The 27,545-nt window shown below is 36.5% G+C and overlaps 2 protein-coding genes across 2 annotated transcripts in view; one reads left to right on the top strand and one right to left on the bottom strand.

Annotated features, from left to right (window-relative positions):
* DNAI3 (dynein axonemal intermediate chain 3) overlaps nucleotides 1-24,099 on the top strand; it is a 28,249-nt gene extending 4,150 nt beyond the window's left edge. The window contains exons 2-23 of the mRNA XM_058843220.1: nucleotides 1,313-1,397; nucleotides 1,645-1,683; nucleotides 5,250-5,431; nucleotides 5,978-6,082; nucleotides 6,897-7,034; nucleotides 8,444-8,643; nucleotides 8,897-9,013; nucleotides 9,713-9,897; nucleotides 10,809-10,933; nucleotides 11,037-11,126; nucleotides 11,530-11,649; nucleotides 13,079-13,207; nucleotides 15,226-15,299; nucleotides 16,706-16,853; nucleotides 17,570-17,657; nucleotides 18,331-18,461; nucleotides 19,797-19,860; nucleotides 20,220-20,350; nucleotides 21,011-21,215; nucleotides 21,615-21,706; nucleotides 22,944-23,071; nucleotides 23,637-24,099. Of these exons, the coding sequence (XP_058699203.1) occupies nucleotides 1,361-1,397; nucleotides 1,645-1,683; nucleotides 5,250-5,431; nucleotides 5,978-6,082; nucleotides 6,897-7,034; nucleotides 8,444-8,643; nucleotides 8,897-9,013; nucleotides 9,713-9,897; nucleotides 10,809-10,933; nucleotides 11,037-11,126; nucleotides 11,530-11,649; nucleotides 13,079-13,207; nucleotides 15,226-15,299; nucleotides 16,706-16,853; nucleotides 17,570-17,657; nucleotides 18,331-18,461; nucleotides 19,797-19,860; nucleotides 20,220-20,350; nucleotides 21,011-21,215; nucleotides 21,615-21,706; nucleotides 22,944-23,071; nucleotides 23,637-23,643 (2,535 nt within the window). The 5' untranslated portion in view covers nucleotides 1,313-1,360 and the 3' untranslated portion in view covers nucleotides 23,644-24,099. The remainder of the gene's footprint in view (nucleotides 1-1,312; nucleotides 1,398-1,644; nucleotides 1,684-5,249; nucleotides 5,432-5,977; nucleotides 6,083-6,896; nucleotides 7,035-8,443; nucleotides 8,644-8,896; nucleotides 9,014-9,712; nucleotides 9,898-10,808; nucleotides 10,934-11,036; nucleotides 11,127-11,529; nucleotides 11,650-13,078; nucleotides 13,208-15,225; nucleotides 15,300-16,705; nucleotides 16,854-17,569; nucleotides 17,658-18,330; nucleotides 18,462-19,796; nucleotides 19,861-20,219; nucleotides 20,351-21,010; nucleotides 21,216-21,614; nucleotides 21,707-22,943; nucleotides 23,072-23,636) is intronic.
* MCOLN3 (mucolipin TRP cation channel 3) overlaps nucleotides 1-25,626 on the bottom strand; it is a 45,385-nt gene extending 19,759 nt beyond the window's left edge. Inside the window, exons 1-2 of the mRNA XM_058843223.1 lie at nucleotides 25,563-25,626; nucleotides 6,970-7,011 (exon numbers count right to left, since the gene is read on the bottom strand). The gene's annotated coding sequence lies outside the window, so the exon portion shown is untranslated. The remainder of the gene's footprint in view (nucleotides 1-6,969; nucleotides 7,012-25,562) is intronic.
* Nucleotides 25,627-27,545: the final 1,919 nt, after the last annotated feature.

The following is a 27,545-nucleotide window of genomic DNA, read 5'->3' as shown; positions in this document are numbered from 1 at the left end:
GCTATTCCATCAGGCTATAATCCATGACCTATATCTTGCCATCAGTGGTCATCTTCATACTAAAATTTAAATCAGAAGCTAAGATTATATTGCTTGCTTCTAGAGTATTTGAGAACTGTGTTACAAAACAGTAAGACACTGTTTCTCAGTCTGGATATGCCACTGAAATTGCAAATACACAGGCCACAGCATGTTTGTTTTAGCACTCACTATTTTTAGGCTGTTCATAAGCAAACCCTCAGGACAGAACATTTATTTTATAAACTCATCTTTTCACCTTATGCATCTTGACAACAAATGTGCTGTTCACATGCACAGGCAGACAGGTTACAGCTCCTGTAAGAGATCATCAGAAATAGTTATGTCATGCCAGCATTCTTAAAGGTGCCTTCTCTTTTTGTCCTATCTTCATCTACTTTCCTCTTGTTAGCAGTAAAATTGTAATAGCACCCAAATACTGTAGGTGCTCTGTAGACATTTAAAAAAAACTCCCAGGCAGTTTACAGCCTTAAAAGGTGTGATCATGGAAGAGAGAGAACACCAACAAAGTGAGAGCCCCATAGTCCTCATCCCATCTGAACGCCTCTGCCTCTTCAATACTATCATCAAACTATTTTAACACTTGTAAGAGAATTTGGGCCATCCTGATTTAGTTGTTCCACCGGCTGCTATGTGAGCTCCTCCCACATGATGGTGCTGTCCAGCCTGAGCAGCGGGCAGGCTGAACTGCATTTCTCCTTGCCGTGGAACCGAGACTTTCCTGCACTACTGTTCTAATCCTTTCTCCAGATATTGGGATGAAGGAGAACAAAAGAAACAGGAGTAGCCTTCTATACAATATCATCTCCTGCTGTGTGGTTGCTACATTTAACTAGGCATACATCTTCCTGAGTTTGTCCTCCACAGAGCTACACTGAAAAAAAACCCTGGAAATAGAAATGCTTTGTGCAGCTGAGTAGTGATTTACACTTACAGACATTGGGACAAACATTTATAACTAGTGAATTTTCACCCATGCTCTTCCCACTTTATCTCAGGTCCTTAGCTTTCATGAAGGGAAACCTCTATCCTAATTTAACCTGTCACTATTGTGGAAAGTCAGTGCTCATTTTTAAACACCCTGGACAAAATAAGTTTTTCATGTGATATGAAAATACAGCTTATGATTTAAAACTATGAAACATACCTTTAGCTGCATATGAAAATATTACTGTAACGATAAGCTACATAAAGTCATGTACCAAATTTTCACTCATACATGGTGCATTCTGTTGTCTATTTAAAATTATTGATGATATGTATCTTTCTCTAGAGAAATCTGAAAAAAATACCAGAAAGTCTCAAATCCAGCAAGACCACCATGAAAGGTTCAAAAACATCGACAAAGAAACAAAAAGGTAAAACAAAGCTAAGGAATCATGAACAGGAAAAGGAGCACAGCTTTGTATGTAAGGTACAGCAACAATGAAACAAGCAGCAATCTGGGCTTACATGAGACCTACCTTAATTATTTTGGCCTCATGCATTAAAAAAAGTGAGATCAATTAGAATATGATATTTAATATAAATAACTTAGAGAGGTAAAATTACTCATTCTAGTTATGTAACCAACACTACTTATAACACCATGTCTTTATATTTCAGGTAAAAAGAAGGAAGTTGATCTCTCTATGGCCAGTATAGGTAAGTACTATGATGATTGAGCTTTAAAATAGTAATTCTGGAATAGTCAAAGCATTTTGAAGCTTCAGTGTTACTAATGCAGGGAATAAAAAAAAATATTTTTTATTAATAAAAAATATTATTTTTATGAAAAATATATAATATTTTTAACGATTTTTTAATGAAAAAATAAAAACTATTTAGAAATTCAGCTATCACGGTGATTACAGTGGCTCTGAGTAGGAGACAGTGCAGCAGGAAACAAGTATGGGTTTGTAGAAGAGGTTTTTTTCTTGGTTTGAGAGGATTTGATATAAGGGGAAATAAAAATCATCATAACAGAATTATAGGGCTCTTTGTATTTAGAAGTAGTTCAGCAATTAAAAGTAAAACATGTTTTTTGAAAAATAAGTCATTAATCTTTGGTCTTTGTCAAACCATTATTAAATTTTATGAGAAAATTATTTTAGCACATCACTCGTGTTTTTTATTCATAGATACCAACAGATACTGATTAGAATATTTTTATTATATATTTATAATATGTTTATAATATATTTTCAAAGGGGAAAAATTAGCCATTTAAAAGTCACAATCTGGCTTATGTGCAGGTTCAGTTTTAAGCATGGCCATAGTTAAGGGCTGAAAGTATGCACTTATCCAAATTTAAATGTGTTTTTTTTTTCTTAGACACCCAATTATTTCCAATGTTTTTTTATTTTCCATATTTGTGGTTGTATTTTCTTCTGACTCAATTTGTGCAATTATTCCTCAGATATAACTTAAATTGATATCAAAATAACCTTTATCTATAGTTTACAGGAACAATCCACAGGGTTCTTATTAATTTGCTTTAACAATACAGCTTTTATTGTTTAAAGTTAAAATAATGTGGCGAACAAGGAATACAAAAACTAGGTAATTTTATAAGAAAATGTAAATCACTTGTTTTCCTCCATAATCCTCTGAGCATTTTCACCTCCGGGTGAAAATTGTTCTCTGGTTAGTATCACCAAAATGGCTAAGCCGCAGTTAATGAAAATGCACAAGAAGTGATCCCACAGATGATTAAAGTGGTACTTTAAAAAATGTATTTTCAATGTTCCAGGAGACAGATAGTAAGAGAGAATTGTACCTCCACCTACTGGCAAATAAGGTTAGAGCTCTAACAGCTGAACTACTGCTAGGAACCAGTTGCTGAAAGTAGGAAAATAACACTCGTGTAAGCAGACACTGCCTGTGCAAGATTTAAACTCCATGCACTCATTCCTTAGGCCTGCAAGTGTTCTTTACTTCTTCCTTAGAGTTTCTTGGTCTTTTGTGAAGTTCTTGTAGCACTAAGAGCTGCTGGCTGCTACAAATGATACAGGTACAATTTACTAACAGAAGAGCAATGTGAAGCCTATTATCAGATGTTACACACTTTTTACTGGAAAAAAAACATTAAATAAAAATGTTTATAATGTAAGAACTCCAGTATCAGCTCCTTATACTATAGATTCTGTTAAAAATAATATTCTGAAATATAGAATTTTAGTTCTTTAGACTGGAAGGTGTAATTTTAATTCTGATAATTACTTTGTTTTTAACTTGGGCTTATAAGAAGAGAGCATTGGAAAAAATGCACTTAGAGTATCTGTCTTACTCTGTTTCCTCTTGTACTGATGTCCATTGTATTTTTGCTTAAATTTCATGCTTGTTTCATTTGGCAGTGAAACCTACATCTCTTTAAAAGGATTTTTTCAGCATTAGCATTTGTGCACAAGGCTTTATACATGATTCAGCATTTTAAAAACAGTAGCATAAAAGCTTATTGTTACAAATAATAATGTCTAAAAACAACCATCTCCCCTGGCTGGGATTTTTGAGGTCTGGTGTTAGCAACAGTGAGTTTGGACCAGATGACTTGGAGGTTTTTCCCGATCCACATACCTATGATTTTGTATTTTTTGAAAGCATCCATGCAGAAATCCTGGAACTTTCCAAGATATCAAAAAGGAAAATCATGCAATATTGATTACAGCTTGTGATGAAAATGAGCTAATGGCCTGTATGTGCTACAAACAGACTCTGTGTGCTATGAAAGAACTAGTGGACACTAAATAATCCATACTTGGAACAGTGTAGCATGCACCAGAAACATCAGGCATTCCATTAATTTTAGTGATGACTATGGCAGAACAGATGCAATGGAGTAGTATCTCTGAAAGATTTTAAAGGATAAATGTCAGATTCATCAAACATAATGAATTGTGCGATAGGATTGTGCAGAGATTAAGGAGGATTTATCGTTTGGTTAGTCCTTGTTGGCTTAGATTAGAGATGACTTCTCAAAACGTGCTGACACAGCTAGTCACAATCATCATTTGAGGTATGTCAACTTATCTTCAAGGCATGCACAAAGAGAAAAAACCCCACAGGTGCTGGGAATTAAGATAAAATACTATTTTAAACTAAGTAAAGAGACTGAAACAAAAATAGAAAGTATCAGCTATTATCACAACACCCAGCACATTTCAGTACAGAAAACCAGTACACAGTATACATGTCCCTAAGTCTTTTAGTTTCCAGTTCACCAAAAAGATGAACATCTCCTAACCTTCTCAGGCAAACATGTAGTGGCCTTCATGAGGAATGCTCTTACTAGGGCAGCTGAGACAGCATGAGTCTGCTAGCAGGGCAGTATAGCAAAGGAGGAGTCTCAGGGGCAGGATTCAACTAGCTGGGCCTAGAGTGATCTTAGCCACTTAGAGCTGTAATGCAAGCTGGCGACAGAACATGGAACATGAGAAAGACCAGCATTACATACATTCAGCCTTACTCACATACACCTGGCACACACAATAAGAAGCACTGTATATTATCCTCAGATTGAGTATTTGCCAAGCACAGTCAACAGGTCACCTAACTGCATCCAGCCTCCCCAAAACCAATGAAGATATCTGTGCTAGCACAAGGATAAGAAATATCTTGTTCTGAGTTGATATGAATGAACCTACCAGACATCATGTGTGTAGAAAACAACAGCTCCAATAAAGCTGAAAAGAAATCTCAGACTTTAATCTCAGTGGTCTTGCTTTAGTCTCATTTGATTAGTGAGAAGTAGTCTCTACTGCACACTGAACTCAATGGGAGCAAGATGAAAGCCCAAAATCAGAAAAGCATCCCTACTTGGGAGAAACCTCACCTACATTAAACTTTGGCTTAATATGGTGCTGCCCTACAAGGAAGGACCACAGGGTATTTATTCAAAGCTTTTGTAAGTCAGAACTGTGTGATTTTGCCCTTAATATATTAAAACCAACCCATTAAAGACTTCTCACTAAAGTTGTTAATAACCTGTTGATCAAGAAGAAAAAAAGCCCCTCATACCAGGGAAATCATATTCATTATGTGCAAAATGTTGGGTAGAGTATTTTCAAATATTAATAAAGTAAATATCATTTGTATTTCATGCCTTGAAAAATACCACAAACAAAGCTGAGAGGCATTATGCTAGAAACAGTAAAGGCATGGAGATATCAAAGCATATATGCATGTTTAAGTGACACTCTGAAGTTACCATGCAATTTTGCTTTTTTTCATAGGCCACCCAGAAATCTTTCCCTTGCTTTTGACTGCAAAGACCCAAGAAATTTTTAATTGCCGACCTGATGAAGATGTCACAGAAAAAGATTGTTTCAAGTGTATTAGAAAAGAGGACATAATTCAAGATGTGAAAACAAGAGCTAAAGCTTCTGATTTCCATCGTCTCAAAAAAGTTATCCTAGTATGTAGCATATTTCATTCTCACTTTAAGACTTACGCTCTCAGAGTGTCAATTCTTTTGAAGAAGAAGGGTCTGTTCTTGTTTGACTCTGTGTAAACATACTGATGCTGTAATACCTGAGTGCTAGAGGTTGTGGACCATTGTTGACTCAAAGTTTCTCATGGCTTGCCATGCTTTATTTTTTTTACTAACTTCAGATTGAAAATATGCTAAAAGTAACATAAATACTATTAGTTTTGATTCTGTGAAAGGACAGAGCTTCACATATTTGGCTTCCCCTAATTCATGCCCTATTTATTGAGAATCATCAAAACAGTTTTTTTTTCAGTTTAATTGTCCATATGAAAGATTAGATTTGTCCCAGACTTACTTTTATTACAAAATAAGCCCTATCTATTCCTTTCAATTAGCACATGAAATTCTCCATTAAGAATACAAAATTAACCTGAGATACTAAATTGGTAGTAGCTTTTCCAGTCACAACCTCATGTTTGTTTTGACTATTATTTGTTTTTGATTTTCCATTAATTTTTTTCATTAAAATAGGAATATCCAGGGGAAGAACTCTTGGTAGTTTTTGATCCAAACTTCCAGTATGGACAGAATTTTTACATGGTTGCTTCTGAAGAAGCCAAGGAAAACTTTCTTAAGGTAAAATCCAAGTATGCCAAAACATTTTTCTATCTCTGAATATTTCAGAATCTAGTCTCAAACAAGGATGTCATGAATGGTATTGTTAGGCACACAATATTTCTCTCATAGTTAACCTGATCATAGAAAAATACATGTATCACTGTAAAAATATATTTTTTACTGAGAAGGACTAAATTAAATTTTTGCATTTTACTTCAGAGAGACAGTATAACCCCCACTGCTGCATTTTTATCACAAGAATTAATTTTCTCTGCCAATACTCTGATTTCTCAGAAATAAAAATAACAGACAATAAATATATTGGACGTTTTCAAATAAGTATTATACTTATTTTTCATAGTATCTATGAATGTATTCTTCAAATCATGAAAAAGTTCTTGAGTTCTAAATAGCTCTAGATAAATAGAACTTGTACGCTGCACTGTAAGAGAATGTTTATAGAAAGATTATATAATTTTTCAATATAAATTTGCCATCCAGCATCAGGGAATCAGGAGAAGCAAAAATTAAGAAAAGTAAAATGCAGTTCCAGGCCAGGAGGCCTAATGGACAAAAATCACTATAATTTATTTTTATATAAAATGATTTGCTTTCAAGACAATAGTCTCTTTTAGTAGTTAAATATTAAATATTATTGGAAAATTCTAATGCACAAATGAACGGGACCTTAGCCAGCCCTACCCAGAGGCACAGTATACCCAGACTCACTGCACTGAGACAAAAGTAAAGAATGTGTGAGTGAAGACAAAAAACTGACATTTCACTAACAAATTTTTGAAAAAGTACCATTTCTTACTGTTTGATATCACAGTCTTTAGTAACTGAGGAAGAAACAGAAGAAACAGAAGAAGAGAATAGAGAAGAAACTCTGGAAGTCCACAAACCTTGGGTTTCCCTTGGCAGTGAAAAGGAAGTTGAAGAAGAATCTGTTAAAGAAAGGGATACAAAGGTCAGAATCAACAGATGTTAGTCAATCAAATAAAAATAAACCCCCTATATTTCAAGAAAACTATCAGAGAGAAATACAGAAATAACTAAACTTTTAACAAAAGCTGAAAGTGCTGCAGAAACTTCTGGTTTGAACTCTGTTCTCTTTAAGTCTTGCAGATAAGGCATGTATCACTGCATTGGACATAACTACTTTTTAAGGTGTAAGTTCAAAAGTCCTGATCATCTTTGGTCACTGGCACCTCTGCCACTTTTTGCTCAATTTACCAAATGGCTGGATGACAGAGTCATTTCTCTGTTTCCAGGAAGCTCGATGAACTGTTCCAGTATAGGGATGGCATTTAAGTAGCATGCAACACTTTTTAAGCACCTACAGCTATTACAAGCTGATTTTACAGAAGGACATATTTGATTAATTACATCTACATTTGATTAATTACATCTACAGATTACATATATATATACAGAGAGAGAGAAAAAAAAAAAATGTCCAAAAACTAGATCCACTCACAGCTGTCACCTAACTTGTGATGTGTGGGGACCTCCAAGCACCTAACTGTCCAAGAGTGATTTTTATTTAGTAGCTCTTTCCAGGGAAGACTGGCTAAGTTAGTTAGCCAGTTCTCATAGTTCTCTGATAGTTATCAGCAACTGGACATCTTGCTTACACCTAAAAAGATGTCTGATTGTTCTAAAGCTATTTCATAGTCATTCAGTTTAATACAGAATACTTGGACTGTGAATGTATTCTGCACTGTTGGCAAGGTCCACTCAAAAGTATTTTTAGCCTACTTTCCTTTCCAGTTCTGTGGGAGGCGCTGGGAAAAAGTACCTGGATATGAATCCAAGACAAAGCAGTACCTCTCTACTGCCTGAAATCAATTGCCACTCTTTGTGGGCAGAAGTCAAGACATGTCTCTTCATCCTTCCTAGTTCTCAGCATAAAGAAACTCTTCCAAACCTTTTTTGCATCTTCTTCAGAGTAATTTTCTCACCCTAGGCACTGCAAGGGAAGTTGAAATACCACACCCAATGCTGAGAATTCCACCAAGAGCAAAGAGTTAAAAAGTTAGGTCTTGGAAGCCTAATTCAGTATCACATAAGGCTTCCTGCAAATCAATCCTTTAATTAAATGTGCAGTTTGGATATTCGCTGAATTAGAAAATGTAAATCTCTTGTCTTACTAGCAGTAATCCAAAACTGCTACAACAATTACAAACTTGTTTTCTATTATATATATAGTTTATTTATAAGTGCACTTCAGAACTTCAAAATGGAGAAATATGAGTAATCTCAACACTGAAATCATTAATAGAACTAATTCCACAGTTATATGAATCCAGCCATTTTAAAGAATGAACTTCCCAAAAACTTCATTTTCTGCTAGCCATGGAAATGTATCTTTTCCAGATTAAGTACAAGGTCTCTCGAGTTCGCAGGATGTTTGGTGCACCGATTACATTTACTGACAAGAATGCTTCAGATGACAAAGACATGTATGCTGAATGCACGGCCTATGAAGACGATACTTTCAGTATTAAAATGCTTGAAAGGGATGTGGGGGTGCAGATGGTTCCAAAACTAAGAGAAGCTAGTACTCAGACAAAATGGTAAGTATGAGAAAACATTTATCAGCTTATTTATTAAGCTATGCACTGTTTCTTGTATCAACTAAACTTCTGGAGTTGCTCAGTTACAAGCTGATTAATAGAACAAAATTGGATGCTCTGTTTGCATCTTTTTTCTTAAATATTTTCTAAAAAGTTTCTAGAAAAACTATATATTTAAATTTTACACATTACACAGGTTTCTGTCTTTGAAATGTTTGCTATACTTACATTCAAATTTATTCCAATTGTGTAGGACCTATCCAAAAAATGCATCCACACAGTATTGTACTAGGCAGTTGTCAAATGAAGCAAAAGCAGAGAGTCTGTCATCTGAGAAGCTGAAACAATTTCTTACAGCAGTACATTTAAGGTAAAATTATCGAAGCAATACATTTAAAGACTACCTGAAATAATACAAAATACAAGCAAGTACTCTTGTCTGAATGGATCATTGGTCTGGTCAAATATAAATTTTATTTTTTGTTTCCATATACATTTTTCATTTTTTATTATTCTAATATTAACAAATAATAATTTGATACTTGTTTTTATGAAGTCTATGCTATATAGACAGGTTATATTTATTTTTTATTATACTGTAGATATATAATGTTGCTTTGAATAGATATCAGAACTGCTGAAGTTGATAGTGATACATCTTTTCAAACAAACGGCAAAGCTGATCTTATAAACACTGCCCATTCAAGCAGATGGTTGTGCAGTAAGCAAAGATGCTGTTCTACCTATGATTGTGCCCTTATCCATGTCCCATTAAGTGGGACAAGTCCTACTTAATGACATTTTTTGCACAAATAATTGGACAATTGCTCTGTACTAGGTCCACAAAGAACCTGAGTTAAATTCTTGGTACAGTAGTTACTTCTGTTTAAACAGAAGCATGTTTCCTTGCAGTGATACTTCACTGAGAACTTAATACTTGATTTTTTAAGTAATGTGATCATAATTTTGTGAAAAACAGAGCTACCTCTTTACAGAAATATTTGTAATTCTACTACTGAGTAGTCACATCTGGATTATTAAAGTGTTACTTATTCTTTTCACAAAACAGAGTGGAAATTGCATTGCAGCAAAATGAAATTATGAACGTTTTTTTTGATGACTGGAAGGCCCTTGCAGAAGACCAAGAAGAAGGCCAGCCAGATGTTTATCTTAAAGCATACCAATCATTTACAGATGTGCGGTATCTCAAGAATAGAACCATTAGCTGCATTCGCTGGCATCCAACCATTTATGGTAATGCACTTACAGTACTGATTTGAGTCTTTAATGATGGGTATTATATGACAGCTATAAAATATGCGTCTTTCATAAAATCATCAGCTTTCAAATTTAAAAAGAAATCAAAACTGATTTAGTATCCCTGTTTGAATTGCCAGTTTGAGGCAAAATGAAAAATGAGACAGACAAAATCTTTGTAGAATTTATATGGGCCATGCAAAGTCCTTTACCCTATTGTGCAAGTGGAGATCATAGGCAAGAGAAATTTCCCTCCATGAGGCTCATTGAAGCAGGGTTGTTGTGCCAGACTCTTCAGATGGCCCTGCATACCATTGTGCTTGTGCCCATGCCTGGCTCTCACGGTACCTAGTACTGGAATGCCACAGCCACAACAGGACATGGCTCTGCCGAGTGCCAGGGAGCATCACAGGACATACAAAACGTCAGCTCCTGCTCCCTGCTGTGGGTTATTGCTCTGCACAGCCAGAACTAATGGCACAATTAAGTTCTATATAAATGCCCCTGCTCCCAGCATAGTACTAGCCAATACTGCAGCCTGGGTAAGAAAATGAATTGGGTTACAAAGATTTGTTTTCATGATGGGTGGCCAGGACTATATGACTGTCACATCATTTCAGGTGCAGTATTGCACCATTGAGGAACATGAGCAAAAAAAAAAGAGGAGTTTTATCCTGATGCATAGGCTCTATAACTCATTTAAAAAAAAACAATGTTAGGTAACAAAAGTAGTGTCCTCAAAGCTGATCTGAAAAGAAAGAAACATGGTTGGTTTGTTTAGGGTTTCTTTTCTTGCTTTTTGAGTTTTTCTCACTGTATTGAGAAGGTATAAGTCATTTAGAATAATTATCAATGTGTTGAAACTTGAATTGTCTCTTTTGAGAAAATTTATTTTCTCTTTTGATTAGGGATTATAGCACTGTCAGCAAGAGAGCAGCCTTCATATGAAGAGCAAGTTAACCTCTCTAATAAATCATTGCCACACCAGTCAGTTATACTTACCTTGAGTTTTTTTGACCCTATCTGCCTCCAGGTATTTAATCAAGACTTTTAAATATGTCAGGTATTTAAATAACATGAGAACAAACAAATGGTGTGACTGTATTTCTCAACTATCTTGTTTTTCTTCTCTCTAGTTGGTGTTGAAGGCTCCTGAAGACATTTACTGCTTTCAGTTCAGTCCAAGTAATCCAAACATCATTGCTGGTGGCTGTGTCGATGGACAGGTTTGTTGCTCTTTAAAAATAAAATTGCATATTTCTGTATTTTCTTCCAGTATAAAAATAAGGGTGAAGAGATGTACTCAACATCCATAGTAACACATAGAGACAGAAGACAGATGTCATAGTCTTAAAGCTCTCTTTTCCTGGACTGAAGCTATGTCTGGTTAGTCCATAGCTGAGCCATTACCACACGATGCTTCTTTGTACTACTGATAAATAGGTCAAGTTGTAAAGACTTTTTTTTAGAGACAAATGTAACCTTTCTTCTGATTGCATCAGACTGAAGAGAAAATACTTTAAAGAGTTCATAAAATCTAATGTAGAGAGTATTAAGGCACTGTGCATTTATACACATACACAAGTATAATTTGTAATGTACTTATTTCTCATTGTATGTTGTATGTAGATTGTACTGTGGGATATTTCTAAACATGAAGAAAAGCTGCAAAGTGCAAAACCTGTTGCTGATGAAATCATTGAATCCTCAGAGGATGAGCCAAGAGTAGCAGCAGCAAAGGTGACTGAGGTAATTCTGGGGCTGATGGTTGGATAGTGGTGTACAGGGGTTTCCCAGCAGTGAGCAGTGGCAGCACAGAACACCAGCTGAATCCTGGGCTGCATCCAAAGCAGTGTGGCCAGCAAGGCAAGGGAGGGGATTCTTCCCCTCTGCCCTGGTTAGATCCCACCCAGAGCACTGCATCCAGCTCTGGTGCCCCCAACACAAGAAGGACATCAAACTGTTGGAGCAAGTCCAGATGCAAGTCCAGAGAAGGGCCACAAAGTTGGTAAGACCACTGCAGCACCTCCTCTACAAAGACAGGTTGAGAAAGTTGGGGCTGTTCAGCCTGGGAAAGAGAAGGTTTCATGAAGGCCTCAGAGCAACCTTCCAGTACCTGAAGGGAATCTAGAGGGAAGCCAGAGAAGGACTCTTGGTTTGCAACTGTAGGGACAGGACAATGAGTAATGGGTAAAATTAAAAGAGTGGAAATTTAAGTTAGGTATTAGGAAGAAATTGTTTACTTTGTGAGTGTGGTCAGACACGAGCACAGGTTGCCCAGGGAGGCTATGGCACGCCCCAACCCTGACAGTGTTCAAAACCAGGTTGGATAAGGCCTTGAGCAACCTGGTCTAGTGGGAAGTGTCCCTGTTCATGGCTAGGGGGCCAGGACTAGATGATCTTTAATGTCCACTCCAACCCCTTAACATTCTATAATTCTTTGAAAAAATATCAGCTGTTAATATGGTAAATGCTTCTGTTGTGAGTATATTGCAGTGTATCTGTATGTCTGTGGAGGAGAAACGGGTAAAGGTATCTCGACTCAGAAGAGAGGAGTAGATAATCTTTGCAATGAAACACTAGAAAGAATAAGAAACCTGATGAGTTCATGAAGTCAGAACATTTTCACAATTATCATGGTACCTGATTATCTACCAATCATCTACCTGATTAGTACAGATTATTAGATTTACTCATTTTGTGCAACTTATGTTTCAGTGAGTCTTTTCTTTAATGGGCAGCAATAAAGACTCCACTCCTACCTTAAAAAGCCTATCAAATACAGATATTATTTTTTACTGAATGCAATACTGAAAGTATTTGAGATGTTCATGAGCTGCGAAAAGGTAGCTTGGAAGATGAGAAGACAATTTCAGTGAAAAAGACAGAGGATAAGCAGAAAGACCTAAGAGGAGAGGAGACATTAATGATGCCTGCATGTCTGTGAAGGCATGTGGAATTCTTCTTAGAGCTTAATATCCAAAGGCCTGTTTTGATGCTTTTTTTTTTTCTTTTTTTGTCCCCAAATGGAAGGTATTAGACCCCTAGAAAGTTTAATGAACTGATCTGAAATACGTGAAAAAGTGTTAAGAGAATGCAAAGTAACCTTTATTCTTTGATAGATTTACTATTTTATTTTGAAAATACACTTAGATATCTTTTCTTAAAACATTTCTAGCCGTCACCTAGGCATGTCCAGCAGAGTAGCACAGAGCCATCCCTAGTGAGACACTGTGCAGCCTCTTCCATACCATATAGTCATACAAAGCCAGCAACAGATGTACATTGGCTACCATGTAACTTTGAGGTGAGCTTAAAAATGCACTTCTTTTTACTGCTTTTCTAATCTACTACCTCAGAAATCCTAATGTAAACTCAAGAGAAAATACTAGAATTAATTACTTGTATTCATTATTTCTCACTGCATTTAGTAAATACTAATAATCTGCTGCCTCTTGTCCTGTTCATTGTGCTTTACAACTGTGCTGTGCTCTCAGTCTGATATGAATCTGTTCATACTGCAAAAATTTCCTTAACTTTACAGAAAATTATAATTCAAAATTATAGTAAGCCTGCCATACTTAAAATGTATTGAATTTCTACTATGAGCAATCTAGCCTGTCACTAATAATTCCAAGAAATAACTTAATTACCTAAATATCTGGGTACCCAAGAATGGTGTTATTGTAGTCACCTTAATTTTTCTAGATGCTGCCTCAAAAACTGTACTCAAAACTTACTTTATCCTTTATGGTTTTAAAGCTCCAAAGTACTTATGGTCTATGTACTGAAAGGATCCAACAGGAACACTGGGTGCTGATTTACTACCAAACTATTGTAAATAGTGCTAAATTAATTTGAAATGCAAATGTAGTCAAATACAAAGTAATGACAGTGGAAAAGCAGTCCAAGAAGAAGAAAACTGAAAATCTTTAAAAGGTTTATGGAAATTATATATAAATAATTTTTTTATAAAAATATATAAGACTTCACAGACACTACAGTCCTTAGTGGCATTTCCAGAAAAGTGAGAAAAGGGGCACACACATATCATAAAATGTCATCTGATACCACTGTTCATTTTTATTTTATAGAGTAATAGTCATGGATACTAACTGGTACCAGATGTAAAGCATGAAGAAAGGGATTGGATAGCAGAACATTGTTGTGGTTTTTGTTGTTTGGGTGGGGTTTTTTTAGCCAAAGCTTAGGCTCAGAAGGCTGTTTTTGTGTTTATCTGGGATAACAGATACAGAAAACTCATGCTTAATAAATAACATTGACAAAGGAGACATTTTGCCAGTATTTAGCAACATGTACTGGGACATACTTTTTTGTTATATAAACATGGAATATGTCAGCCTTTGCACGACATAGCAGTTTTTATGGCACAATTCCTAAAATCAGCAGTTTTATAATTACATAATAATGAAAAATTAGTCAATGTTACATCCAAAACCTAATTCAGCTTTGCCTGGCTGCATTACTACAATTGTGATTCCAGGTAGACAAACTAATAAATGAAAAATAGAGTAGGCCTAATTTGGCTTATACAAAAAACAAACAAACAAACCCCCAACAACAAAAAAACAACAACAAAGAAAAACAAATGCTGAAATTTTGCCACATAATTGATAAGTACAGTTTTTGCCAAAATATGTTCATTTTTTATATACTGGAAGTTAGATTTGATTAGTTTATAATTCCTTGTTACCTCTGACACCTTTTCTTTATTTTCTTGAGTAATTAAAATTAATTTATTATAAACCAATAACTACTAGGTAAATGATAAATAATATAAAACCTGAACAACCCCACATACACAAATTAAACTACTAATAATTAACATTTGAAGGCACCACTACAATCCCACAGTGAAGTCTAGCCAAGTGATAATATAAAATAGATGACCCATGGTATAAATTTGGCAAAGACACATCACTCCCACTACACTTAACTGTTGGAGATAAATTTCTCAATTACTGGCTCTTTGGTTAAGCTGCATAAAAAAAGTTACAAATATGGCAAATTAAAGAGGGCCTGACTTGCAGTGGCACCAGTAAGTATTTATCCTGCTAAATTAATTTAGAATTTTAGGTATGTAGCAGGCAAAGGTGGTACCAGTTCACGTGAAGCACATTTGTAAAATAGCTTTATTTTATAACTGCAAATTAATAAGCCCTGATTTTCAAACCTTACCCAAGCAGAAACAGTGACTTAATTTCTAGTAGCCTGTTTTATGTGTTGAAGTACTTACTTATCAGAGTGTGATTTTTGTTTTTCACCATCTTCTTCCCCTGTAATAATTGTTATTGTTATTTTCAGGACAACCAAAAGGGTGGTACTTCTGAAAACAGAGATGAAAATAATCTGCAGCTTGTAACCTGCTCCCCTGATTGGTATATACAATATATACTCTACAAGACATCTTCCAGTTTCCTTTGAAAAACTTTATGAGGCATAATCCATGATTTCACTAGCACATTTCTGGAATCCTATCAGCATATCCTGAGTGGCTGAAATTCCATATGCAGAAGACAAGCACTTTGCATTCTTGCCCAGTTAAACCCTTTACAGTAATGCCATTAAGAGTTTATTAACTGAAAACTCTTGCAGATATATGTTTGTATTATGTGGATACCCCCTTCAGAAGAGTGTTCATCACACACACGTTACCCTGGAAAGCCACATCCCCACACTTACATTTGTTTGTGTGACATGCTCAAAAAGATGTTAAAAGATCGATTCTATGGCCTATTTCTACATAAATATTGTAAACTCTATATAAATTTGGAGACTTAGCTGGAAGAATTACTCTTTGTGACTCTCCTCTTTTGTGGACCAAAAAGTCATGATAGTTATTATTCTGTGTGAAAGACTAGCAAGGGGGCAGAATGCAAAAAGTGGAAATAAATGTTAAGCTTTCGTGATGTCAGAAGGCTTAAGGCTTCAAGGCTGCATGGCTGCATACTGTCATGTATTTGTTAGTTACATCAAAGGGAGGGTCAGAGAGAGCAAAATTTTATAATGGTACAAAGTCATTTTTCCTAATCAAATAACAGAAGACTTTGAAAAATTAAATGAGAAGTTAGATTGCAAATACTGTTCTTAATAAATGTGCAGTGTAATGCAAGTAATACACATAGAAGAAATTATTTTAACTACTCAGCCACCAGGGTTCCAAATTGAAAGTATTTATCTGAAGTTAAGAACAGGGAAGTCACTGTAATGTCATACTTGAAGAGCACAGGTCCCTGAGCAACTCCTGTTAGAAAAGGGAAAGAGGTATCAGCAATGAGGAAAGTTTCATTTGCTGCATTAAACCTTTGGGTAAATGTCCAGGTAGAACAAAAGGAACAATCAGAGGGCTGAAGATTCCAATGAGATGACAGATATGAGCTGAACCATTTGCCTTGAATGTCAGCAAATTAATTGGTACACACAAAAATTGGGACTGATTTTCAATTACTAAATTACCTGCTACAGCCTTCAGGAATTTCACCTAGGCAGTGCCAGTAAGTTCACCCAATAACTGTCCATAAGCAAATTGTATGAATACTATCTAGCTGCTTTGGTATAATTAACTGATTAAAGGGTGAATAAAGAAATATATTTCATTATTTACAAAAGAAGAAAAGAAGTAATTATTATCCTTATTAGCCTTTGTCTGATTTTCAGTCTCTACTGTTATATAAAGCTTGAAGATAAAAGATTGAAAAAACCTCAAGCTTTAAAATGTAAGGAAAATTGCATGTAGCTGCAAACCAAAACACTATACAATATATGTTATGCAATTATTTTGCAGCTCAATATTGTTTTGGGATATTCCATCCATCGAACAACGTGAAAAATTTTTATCTGAGAAAATAAAGGAGGAGAAAAGATCTCACATGCCCCATGATGTTCCAAACTCTGATGAGGATTTAGATCTCTCCTGGAAACCTCTCATAAAGGTAGTGTCCACAAATACAGAACACAGGGATTGAGCCAAACTGTAGACATGGCCAGAACTCCATAGGAACGTAATCTTTTGCTTCACAACTCTTTTTCCAGCGAATTGTGACTTCCTTGTGATTTTTTTTTCTGATTTTGAAGTTAAATACTTCAACATTCCTTTGAAACTTCAATAAAATGCATTTTGAAAAGCTAATTAATAAGAAACAGCATGACTGCTTCTAAAAAACTGCAGTAGGTGCAAAAGTCGTTGCGTGAATAGTGTAAGCTCCTGTCAACCTTTTCAGTTGCTCTGCTGTCCATCTCAGTGGATCCCAAATAGTGGAACATGGTCATGGTCAGCAGAGTCCTAATTACTAGCAAACCAACATTCAGTCTCATGAAAACAGTCATAGCAGTTTGTGGAAAAAGTGAGGCTGAAAATAATGTTAGGTAAGAAAAAGAAGTTAATAATTTTAGACATGCTGACCTGTGCTGCTCAGAATACCTGCAGCTGGAAATGTTTCTGAACAAACATGATTACTGGGTTTTTTTGCTATAAAGAAAGCAAAACACAAAGAGCATTTTCTCCATGCTTGTATGTGAGGCAGCAGATACTGTTTGTGGAGTATTACAAACACTGTGAAGATCTGTAGCATTACAGCAGAAGGTAGTTTAGACTTGTACCTCAAAGATCTGACAAAAGGGTTTAACAAATGTACTTCTTTCTGAACAGATAAATCTGCGTGAAAGGGATAACAACACAGAGTATGGTCCCATCAGAATGAGTTTAAGGGAACTGGAGTATCGTTACAAACCTCCAGGTAATATTTTTATTACACCTTACAGGGGAAGATGTTTTTAATAAGCTTGTATTTCAGTATATACATAATAAAAGCTGAGCAACAACATACTGTATAGCTAAACACATCTGGAGAAAAAGAATTCTTAAGTATAGTGGTATTCTGTGTGTGACCAACATGTAATGACTATGAAGAGATGTACATGTAAAAATCCAAACTGAGCAATTCCATATACACAGTGACTCTATCCAGTTTCACTTAAAAGCCCATGCAAATCCCACACCAAATCTCTTTATCCCTGAAACAATATGTCCTTTTCAGCTATTACAGAAAACTATTTTTAGAAACATAATCCATTCCCTGGAGCAGAGATGTTAGCTCCTGGTTGCGGCAGCTATGGGTGACATGTAAGGGCAGCTCCCGAGGAGATGCTGGTGTTGTGTAAAACTGGAAAAGAACAGGGTGGTGCTACCCTAAGTATTGTCAGGATATAAGAAACACTGACTTCAGAGCTGCAGCAATGGGGAGACTCCACCAGGAAACAGTAAACCTACAGAACTACTGCTTTACTTGGCAGTCTTTCTTTGTATCTCTTCTTCAAATTCTCCTTATCCACAAACTACATCTACAAGACAAAGGACTTGCTTGGTCTAATAAATTCCAGTAACACGAAGATGTAACTGTTGTCTCCTAGGGAAGGCAAAATCTCTGAGAGCACAAAGAGCACCCATCAAAGAGAAGCCATATACAGAGATGAGTGCTTCTTCAAGCAAAAACCTGGCAGTGCTACAGAATATATCCACAGACTTTTTTGTTGGAAATGAAGTAAGTACCAATTAAAGCACCAATTAAAATGTTAATCCAAGATACCTGAAAGACTGAACAGCTAAATAACTGTTTTCACAAATGTATGGACTTGCATGTTTTCCTCAGGTGTAACTAAAAAGATCTCTCGGAACATGTCACCTTTTACTTCCACTTTAATACTTTAAACTACATGCTTAAAAAATAATAAGCCTCCCATATTCAATAGACTATGAACCCTTACTTCAAGAGGAGAATTAGAAGACATTCCCAAAATATGTTGAGCTTAACCACCTATTATTAACCAAAGAGTACTCCCTTATTCCAGAACATATAAGATTAGAAATTTCTTCTAATGTCTTCTCACATGTCATGTGAAAACATTTATTCTACAGTTTGCCCCCCAACTTAATTTCACTTTAGGAAATCTCAGCTATTCATAGCCTGCTACATACCTACCTTATGCTACTAAAATTCATGGCTCTTTCCCAGTTCTGAGTTCATATGGAAATGAAAATTAGGCTTCTAGCAACCTTTTTGCTTTAGTCACCTTTTCCCCAAATACTGGAACAAAGCATGAACTACCAAAACCAAGTACCTAATTCTGCAGGAAGGACTGCCTACATACATCATGGCAAGTAAAGCTGTTTTGGCAATACATAACTGAAAACGGTGACACAAAACTTAACTGTGTTTTCAGTAATTGGCTGCAAATTCAGGTTTTCATTTACTCAGATTGTATTTAATGATGGAGCTGCCTTTCCCTGGCCTTAAAAATTGAGGACCAGACACAGTTAAGGGATAAGGGTTTTTTTCCTGGGTATTTTAATAAGGATCCTTATGGTGCACCACTTCACCAAGGTGGGATGCGCCGCAATGCACACACAACAGATTGCCTATACAATTTATAGACCTTACAAATGAGCATATCTAACAAGGATGCCCTAATGGGAGGCCTGGATGGATGGTGTGATAGTCCCCCATCTGAGGAATTCCCCCTGGATGGGGCAAATCTCTGGCTTACAGGATATGTTCTAGAGAGGACCTTGGTTTCCCAAGACAGTGCAGCGTTTTCCAGCCTCCTGCTACAAGGCCTTTAGGATGTTTGGTCTCCTGGCCTAACAGAATACTACTAGGACTATGCTAAGCTCTCAGACTGGAGGAATTACAAGTATGCATGCTAAGAATACTGAGGATACATAAAAGTTATATAAAAGGTATCTAAAACAAAAGGCAAAAAATAATCTTTGCATCAACAGTTATAATTAAGAAAAGTCCCAGCTTAAAAGCAAGTCACTTTGAAATAAGCCACCAAGCTCTAACATTAGCATTTGCTTGATTTTTTTTGCATTACAGGATGGAGAAATTGTTTATTATGACTGGAAAATGAAAACTGATATTAATTCAGCGAAACCAGTTAGTAAGTTCAAGTTTCTCAATACATGTTTAAGCCTTAACATATCAGTAACTTTAAAATATTTGTGTCTATACTCTGTCTTTTTAAAGTTCTTGCTCAACACTCTAATAGCCTCTCTCATTGATAACACCTGGATTTAACAGTACACCCTCAAAAGGGCAAGCACTTTGGATGGCATGACAAAATAGCACAGAGATATTGGCACAAATCATGAAGTAACTAGATTTGTGGCAAATCCAATTCCTGTACCTTGTGAGCAAAAAAAAGAGGCTGATGTCTTCCAGGCCTGTGATACGTCCTGCACTCTTGTTTCTTGATCCCTAAGGCACTAGTAACAAGCAACTGCCTTTTTCCTCCATTAGGTCAGAAGCACTCCCAGAAATATGCCCTCCACACTGAAACTATCAACACTCTCCAGAAATCTCCATTTTTTAAAGACATCTTTCTAAGCATTGGAGGCCAGAAGTTTGCCATTTGGAAAGAAGGAGTTACAGTAAGTTATTCTAAGATGGCTGTAGCATTTGTGATAGGTATACAAGACAGGACTACAACAAGCTCAGAGACTGTATTTTCAGAAATGTCTAAGTCATGAAGCTTCATATCCTAGAAACAAAACAGATATAAAAGAAGCTTCCTCTTCTTCATATCAGCAAACTATTTTAGATAAAGCTTAGGAAGCTTGCCTTTTAGGGAAGAAGTAAAGTGACTTTCTTAAATTCCAACCTTGTAAAAAACATAGCTTCCCAACTATTCATTTCTCCTTCACATAGGGAAATGCATGCTGAACAAATCTGAAGAACTTGTATTTTAGGACAAGGTTTTTTCATCATGTGAAGACAAAGAAACATGGGGTTTTTTTTAAGTTTGTCTCATGAAGGAATCCAGGTTATCTGCACCTGACAAAATCTCCAGACCACAGGTTTTAACAGCAGACAGATTACCTGAAGAGACTGGAAGTGAGATACCAGGTTTTTACTTCCCCGCAATCCTTTTAACCTGCAGCAGGTGGTAGGAATTTTGCCATTGGTATAATTTTTGTTATGGGACCATTTAAATTGTGAGCATTTTCCAAAGACAGGAGATTTGAAGTAGTGAATTGATAGTACTGTTTGATTGTTAGTCTATCTTTTATTTGTTTTCAAAAAAAATTAAGAACGGACCAATCCTTCAGTCAAGCTGCTCTGCAGGAAGATACACAGCAGGACAATGGTCCTTAACAAGACCAGGAGTTTTCTTCATTGGCAGAGACAATGGAAATATAGATATTTGGGACTTACTGAAGAAAACTCATGAGCCATCTTATTTCCAGAACATCTCCAAATCAACCATCACTTTCATCAGCCCCTCCAGTGCCTCAGGTATGTGGATGGTGATTGCACTTTATTGTGCTGCCCTGTTCACAAAATGGCCCATGACTCTGAGACACACAAATCTTATTACAAATGATCTTATATAAGTACATATTTCCACAAATTTAACACTGTACATACAAAAATGGATCATCAGGATCCTTTATACCGTGGCATAAAAGCAACTGAAAATATTTCATTAAAAAAAGTCTGATAAAAGAAAAACTTTAAAGGGATTAATAAAATAACAGAGCAATAAGGTTGCTTTTTTTTGCTGCAGTGAACAATAAACTAAAAAGACCAAAAAAAAAAAAAAGGAACCCTCTGTAGCTTGTCTTTGGGTGGAGGTTCACATTGTTGCTGGAATTTGGATTGTTTATATGTTTTTTTTTGTCAAATATCTTTTAGCAGAGCAGCATTTTCTGGCTGTTTCTGACAATCTTGGAGTTCTGCATATTTTGGAAATCTGTCAAACACTATGTCACCCTTCAAGTGATGAGGTTAGTAAGAATTTTTATTAAATCTTTGACACTTTATCCAGAAAACTCCAACACAGAAACAAGTCTGCCTAGACAAAAATGCCTTCAAATAATGTCAATTCATTTGAGATCAGTATAGACATATTCTCCAAAGATCACCTGTAGCCAAGCTGGCTTTGTACAGAGCTTAGATAAGAGTCAAGTAAAGGAAATCTCAGTGGCAGTTGGCAGAATTCCACTGTTCCAATCTGGCTACATGAAAACACAATTAAGAGGTCAGCATGTTTTGCCACATCCATAAAATGACACCTTTCATGCAGTAAAACAATGTTTCAGAGTGCATAGTAATGTGTATTTACTGAATTAATTTTTCTTTAAACCTTCTCATCCACATTTGTGTTAATTTTTTTCCTTTAAATTTGGTAATTCAATTTATGTATCTTCATATCTGGTTCCAGTTCAGTGAAAGCACATTTTGAAAACTCTTACTAACATTCCCACTCATTCATGCTCTTGAAATAAGGACTATGTGTACCAAAAGGCCATGGGAACAATGCAAGCAGTTTTAATTTCTCTTTTTTTCTACATATTTTTCAGTTTTTCTTTTCCTCCACCTCCCAGCCAAAGATCAAGCTAGTGTGTCAGTCTAGCAGTCCTGCCTGCTGCCTTGTCTGTTACTCTTACATCACAAAACCATCTTCCCATGCTATTGCATTATGTAGGCACTTAAATAGTTTATAAACATCCCATAAAGGCTTGCCACGCACAGAGCTGAAATAGGTAGCAATAAAACATCACGTCAGCAGCTTTGTTTTAGTAAAAATAACTTCTCCAAAGCAAGGCAGGAGCTGAGTGATATGAGGAAACACATTGGTTCTGACAGATTACCTGTGATTTGGAACTAAACTCTTTAGGGTGCAGAATTACCAACCAAGGAACAGTCACTAATATTTAGATTACATTCACTGTAACTGAAGTATTCACTGAAAAATACCAGGCTGTTGAAGAGACTAATAAAAACTAAAACACAGAATCCCAGATAAAATAAACAGATAGTGTACTACCAAAGTATGGCAGTTTATGGTTTTTTTGTGCCTGAAGTTGGTCACATCTTTATACTGTTTTGCTGCAAACTGCTGGGATAAATAGAGATATTTATATTTCCAATTTAGATAAAATATTTATACCATTCAGATCATGAGCAAGACATCTGTGTCTCTGAGCATGTAATGACCCTTGCTTGTCACTGTGTTTACAGCATGCCAACGTACTTAATTACTTTGAAAGAGAAGTCAGATATCTGAGGTACTGTGAAGAGGAGTTTAAAGGGTATCAAAAGTTTCAAGCCAAAACAGAATTGAAATGCGACTGGAGACAGAGAAAACAGTATGTCATATCTGGAATTAAGAAAAAGTTCTGTGTTTCTTTGTATCTTTAAAATGCACCTGTATTGCTAGACAGGATTTTCCACAGTATTTAAAAAAAAAATCAGGATGGACATAATCAGAACTGTTTAGCAGTTCTTTATTTCATATTTAGAGTTCTTAAGAATTGAAAAGATGGTCCCAGTTCACGTGATGCATTTCTTGGTCAAATGATTCCCCTGCAAGAGCATTAGAGCCTATGGAAATTTAACAACTATAAATTTGCTTTTTATTTTACACCAGCTGCTGGTTCAAAAGGTTAGATTTTGTCAACTTCCCTATATACATTGCTCCTTCAAACAAGGATGGATTCCAGCCTTCCATTCTTTACTCACATAAGAATTTTGCTTATCCCTTCTTTAGTAAATGGTTTAATAATACTATTATTATCTGGGTGATTGATGTAGCCCATGGTGATGCCTATTCTCATTAATTTGTGACAGCACTGACACAACCCACTGGAAGGTAAAAGGGTCAATACAGGTTTGAGAGCTTAACAATGCATTACTGATGTTTTTTTCCTTCAGCATATGACCACAGAAAACAAAAGAAGAGATGGAGGATCAAGGAAATATACACTATACTGTGTTTCTGGAGTGCACATTTTATTGAAGCAGATAGCAATGGACTTAGAGATAAGAAATACTTTCCTCATTGGATGTTTAGAGCCCGTTATCACCTTTAGAACCAGCAAGCTTCTTATTGAAAGACTTCTGTTTCAGCAGAAGATGTTTAGGTTTGGAAATAAAGAATCTTGCAACAAAATATTATTGTTTCATTAACCTTATCTATCCCTTTACTCACAGTGTGGCTAAAGAAAATTGATTTGGACCCAGTTCCTCCACTATTTTTCCTTAATACAGTTATAATGAATGTTCTCTTTAAATAACAGTTTTCAAAGCCCTGTCAGGACTCTAAACCACTTTTACTTGCTATCATCAGTTTACAAACGTATTGTTACTTAATCCTGGCAAGTGCTTACAAACAGAAAACCAAGTCCATTAAAATATATTGTTCCCTCAAAGAAGTCAGTATTATTTAGAACAAACAGCTTTTAGTAAGCTCACTGTAGCTGCATTTCTGTCAAAAGACAATTATCCCTCAGAGAGATCAAATGGTGTTATACAGAAGTTTTAATATTAAGCTGTGTAAATAAGTAACAGCTCATGAATATTAATGCCCACCCTCTATCCAGAGAGGACTCTGGTAAGTGGTTGTGCTGCTACTGGGTTTCAATAGCCAGGTCAGACACCACGTAACTGAGCAGAGCCTGCCAGGCAGAAATTGAATCTGTCAGAGGAGGATAGATTAAACTCTATACGGGTGAGTGCACTCTTTCCATGACTCACCAAACTGTTTGAGGGTCACAGACTCCTGTCAAACAAATGTCCATGTGGTCACAGTAGACACTAAAGCACAAAAGACAACTGACACACAGGGGATTTGCAGAGAGGATCTTCAGCTGACAAGCAATAGCCAGCCCCAGTGCTCTGCTTCGTCAGAGTAAAGCACAGCCAAAGAGAAAACAGGATCAGTGTGAGGATCCTGCGACCCAAAATAAACACTGCAAATTGGGGTTAGGCAGTGTTAAAGACATGCCCCTTCAATTTTCTACAGCCAGGATCTCCCTATCACATACTTCTAGCACTTTGATTGAACTTTGGTCAGATTTAAGAGAGGTTTGGAGCCACTTGGTTTGAAAAATGGTCTCTTGTTCGCTACTCTGAAGTTTAAATATTATAGCAATATTCCTTGTCCTTCACATTGAACTAGTTGTAAATTTAAACCAAGGAAAATTCAACAAGCATGTCTCTAGCACCTGCAGCACAGTGTTTGCAGTCAGCACAAACAGGAAGAGAACACTGCTGCTCTGCTAAATCAATATTTAACTAACAGCCTGCTCTACACAGATTTGTAACTATCATACAACTGACTAATTAAAAAGCTCACCTATTATCAAGCTTGGACTTCATTAGTATACCACCTCAGAACATCTTCCACAGATTTCTTTTGATTCAATAGGACTGAAAACTACATATAAATAAGTCAATCATATGGTCATGGCTTATCTAGAAAGGCAAGCCAACCCCCTCCACTGCAGTTCTGTTACTACTCCCCAGAAGAGGCAGCAGCCTCAATGGGAGCCTTGTTCCCCACCACAGAGGCACTCTTAAAGAGTTTTGATTAAGAAAATATTCCAAAAGACAGAGGGATTTCAGATGGGTTTTCCTAAGAGTAAGGCCAAAGAGGATCAGGATTCTGCTTATCAGCTCCCCTCCCCCCCTCGAGCAAAGTAGTTTGGGGAGCTGCAGGAATGCCCCAGTGGAAAGGGACTAATCTTCCTGAGAGCTGTTTTCCTCCTCATCTGTTCCCAAGTAACACAGGAGACATGAGATTATACATCCCATCAGGATTCTTTTATCTGTCTAATAAAAATCTAGATATTCAAATACCTGTAGGGTCAGCTTTGCATCATCTCATGTCAGGCCATTCCAATTTTGCCCTGAAGATGTTAGGACACATTAAAGGTTTTCCTGCTTGGTTCTAAGAGACAAGCAGAATGAAAACAGTAAATTCATTATGTAGGATGACATTTTAAAGCAAACATATCAGTTACATGACAGTGCAACATCAGTGCTCTTCACACCCCAAATAACCATCTTTCAGCTTGTGTTAGCTCCAGAATGTGAGACAACAGCATCCTATATCAAAATACACTTACTTTCAAGAATCCCAGTACCCCCAGTACTATTCCTTGGGATGGGGATGAAGGTGAAGGGGTTAAGATCTGACAGCAGAAATACCACGTGTCTCTGGTTTATCAGATTTATAGATTTATTCTATAAAAATCCTGCCTGTTGGGGATGTTTCCTTCTATTTTTAGAACATGTCTGAATAGATGCAGATCCATTTCTTGTCTGGTGCATTAACAAACAGACACATAGGTTACAGATTTGGGAGACAGATGTAAAAAACCTGAAGTTTCTGAGCATGTGCATTCCCAGTGGCTTAAGCCAGCCTGAGGTCATGCCACCCCACTAGTTCACATCCCATACCATCCCCACCCACCTCTTGCATGCTCCTGTAATGAGCACTTTGGGAAGCTAAAAGGGGGAGAAGAGAAAAGGTGGATCAGCCACACAGCACCAGCAGTGTTCGGAATGTGGAAAATCCTATTTTAATCCTGTTTTAAGGATTAAAACTCTACAAACGGGCCTAGTCTGCTCCTAAATCCACCTAAGTGTATCATATCCCTAGCACTTGGCAGCAAAGAATGGCACAAACCTACCTTTGCATTTCTGCTTTTCCCTGAGGACTACAAACTACAATTCTTGGTTGTGACCCAGCCCTGCACATGGCCATCAGCTTGTGCTTGGGTAAAACCACTTGTATGGGATTTTGGTGCAAGCCTCTGGAACTGCCTCTGTAAAAGCACCCACACCCATTTTCTTTACCTGGAAGCAGGTCACACCTGAAGGAAGTCCACGAACTCCAAGGACAATTTGTTCTCTGAACTGCACTACAGGCTCTGCCCTCTGCCACTAACCTCTCCCAGTCCCTGGTGAGCAGGAGCTGCTCCTGATGCCAAAGGAGTCCCACCAAGCACACAACAGCACAGGTCAGCACAGCAAAAGGGGCTCCTGGCTGTGGCCACAGCGTTTGGAGGAGCTCTACCCTGCAACCACACACAGACAGAGGCTGCCCTTTTGTGTAAAAAAGTTAATTACTGCTTTGGCAGAAGCAGGTTGTTTTAATCTCCCAATTTCCTAGTTCCTAGATTAAGGTAATTCCCACAATAATCCTGTTCCTTAAGAATCTGTAACAATCACAAAAAGAATGCAGCTTGACCAGACTATATAACTGAATATATGAAATATAATAGCTATAAGAATATATATATATATATATAAGGGATAACATAACAAAAATAGCACTTGGGAAATGTCTCATTAAAGGAGGACTTTTAAGATACAAAATGTGTTTGAGCAAGAAATGTTTGAGTAATACAATATATTAAAGTATTTAAATTACCTCATGATATTAACATGAATACAATTTATCAAGTCACTAATTTCCACTGTTTTAATATTAAAATATTAAAGTTGACAGAGCAATGCACTGCTGCCCCGAGTTACAGAGCTCTCCTGGGAAAAAAGCTTACATGCATTCAAGTGGTGACCACTTACATCATCTGGATTATTTCAGACAATGAAAGATTAAAAAATAAATTTAAATGCAAGCATCTTTAATGAGTGCTAATGGAGCAGTGCTTTTTTTTTGCATTATCCAACTCAAACATTGGGTCAATCTAGACATGACAAAAGAACAAAATATCTGAAAAGCTAAATGTCTTTAAGGAATTAAGTCGTGTGCAGCTAGTGCAAATGGATGACAACAGCTTAGACTGGTTCAAATAATCACGAGCTAGGCACAGA

This window comes from Poecile atricapillus, chromosome 7, assembly GCF_030490865.1.
Source record: "Poecile atricapillus isolate bPoeAtr1 chromosome 7, bPoeAtr1.hap1, whole genome shotgun sequence".
NCBI classification, from domain to species: domain Eukaryota; kingdom Metazoa; phylum Chordata; class Aves; order Passeriformes; family Paridae; genus Poecile; species Poecile atricapillus.
The sequence above is the reverse complement of the archived record's forward strand: the minus strand, read 5'-3'. Positions and strand labels throughout refer to the sequence as shown.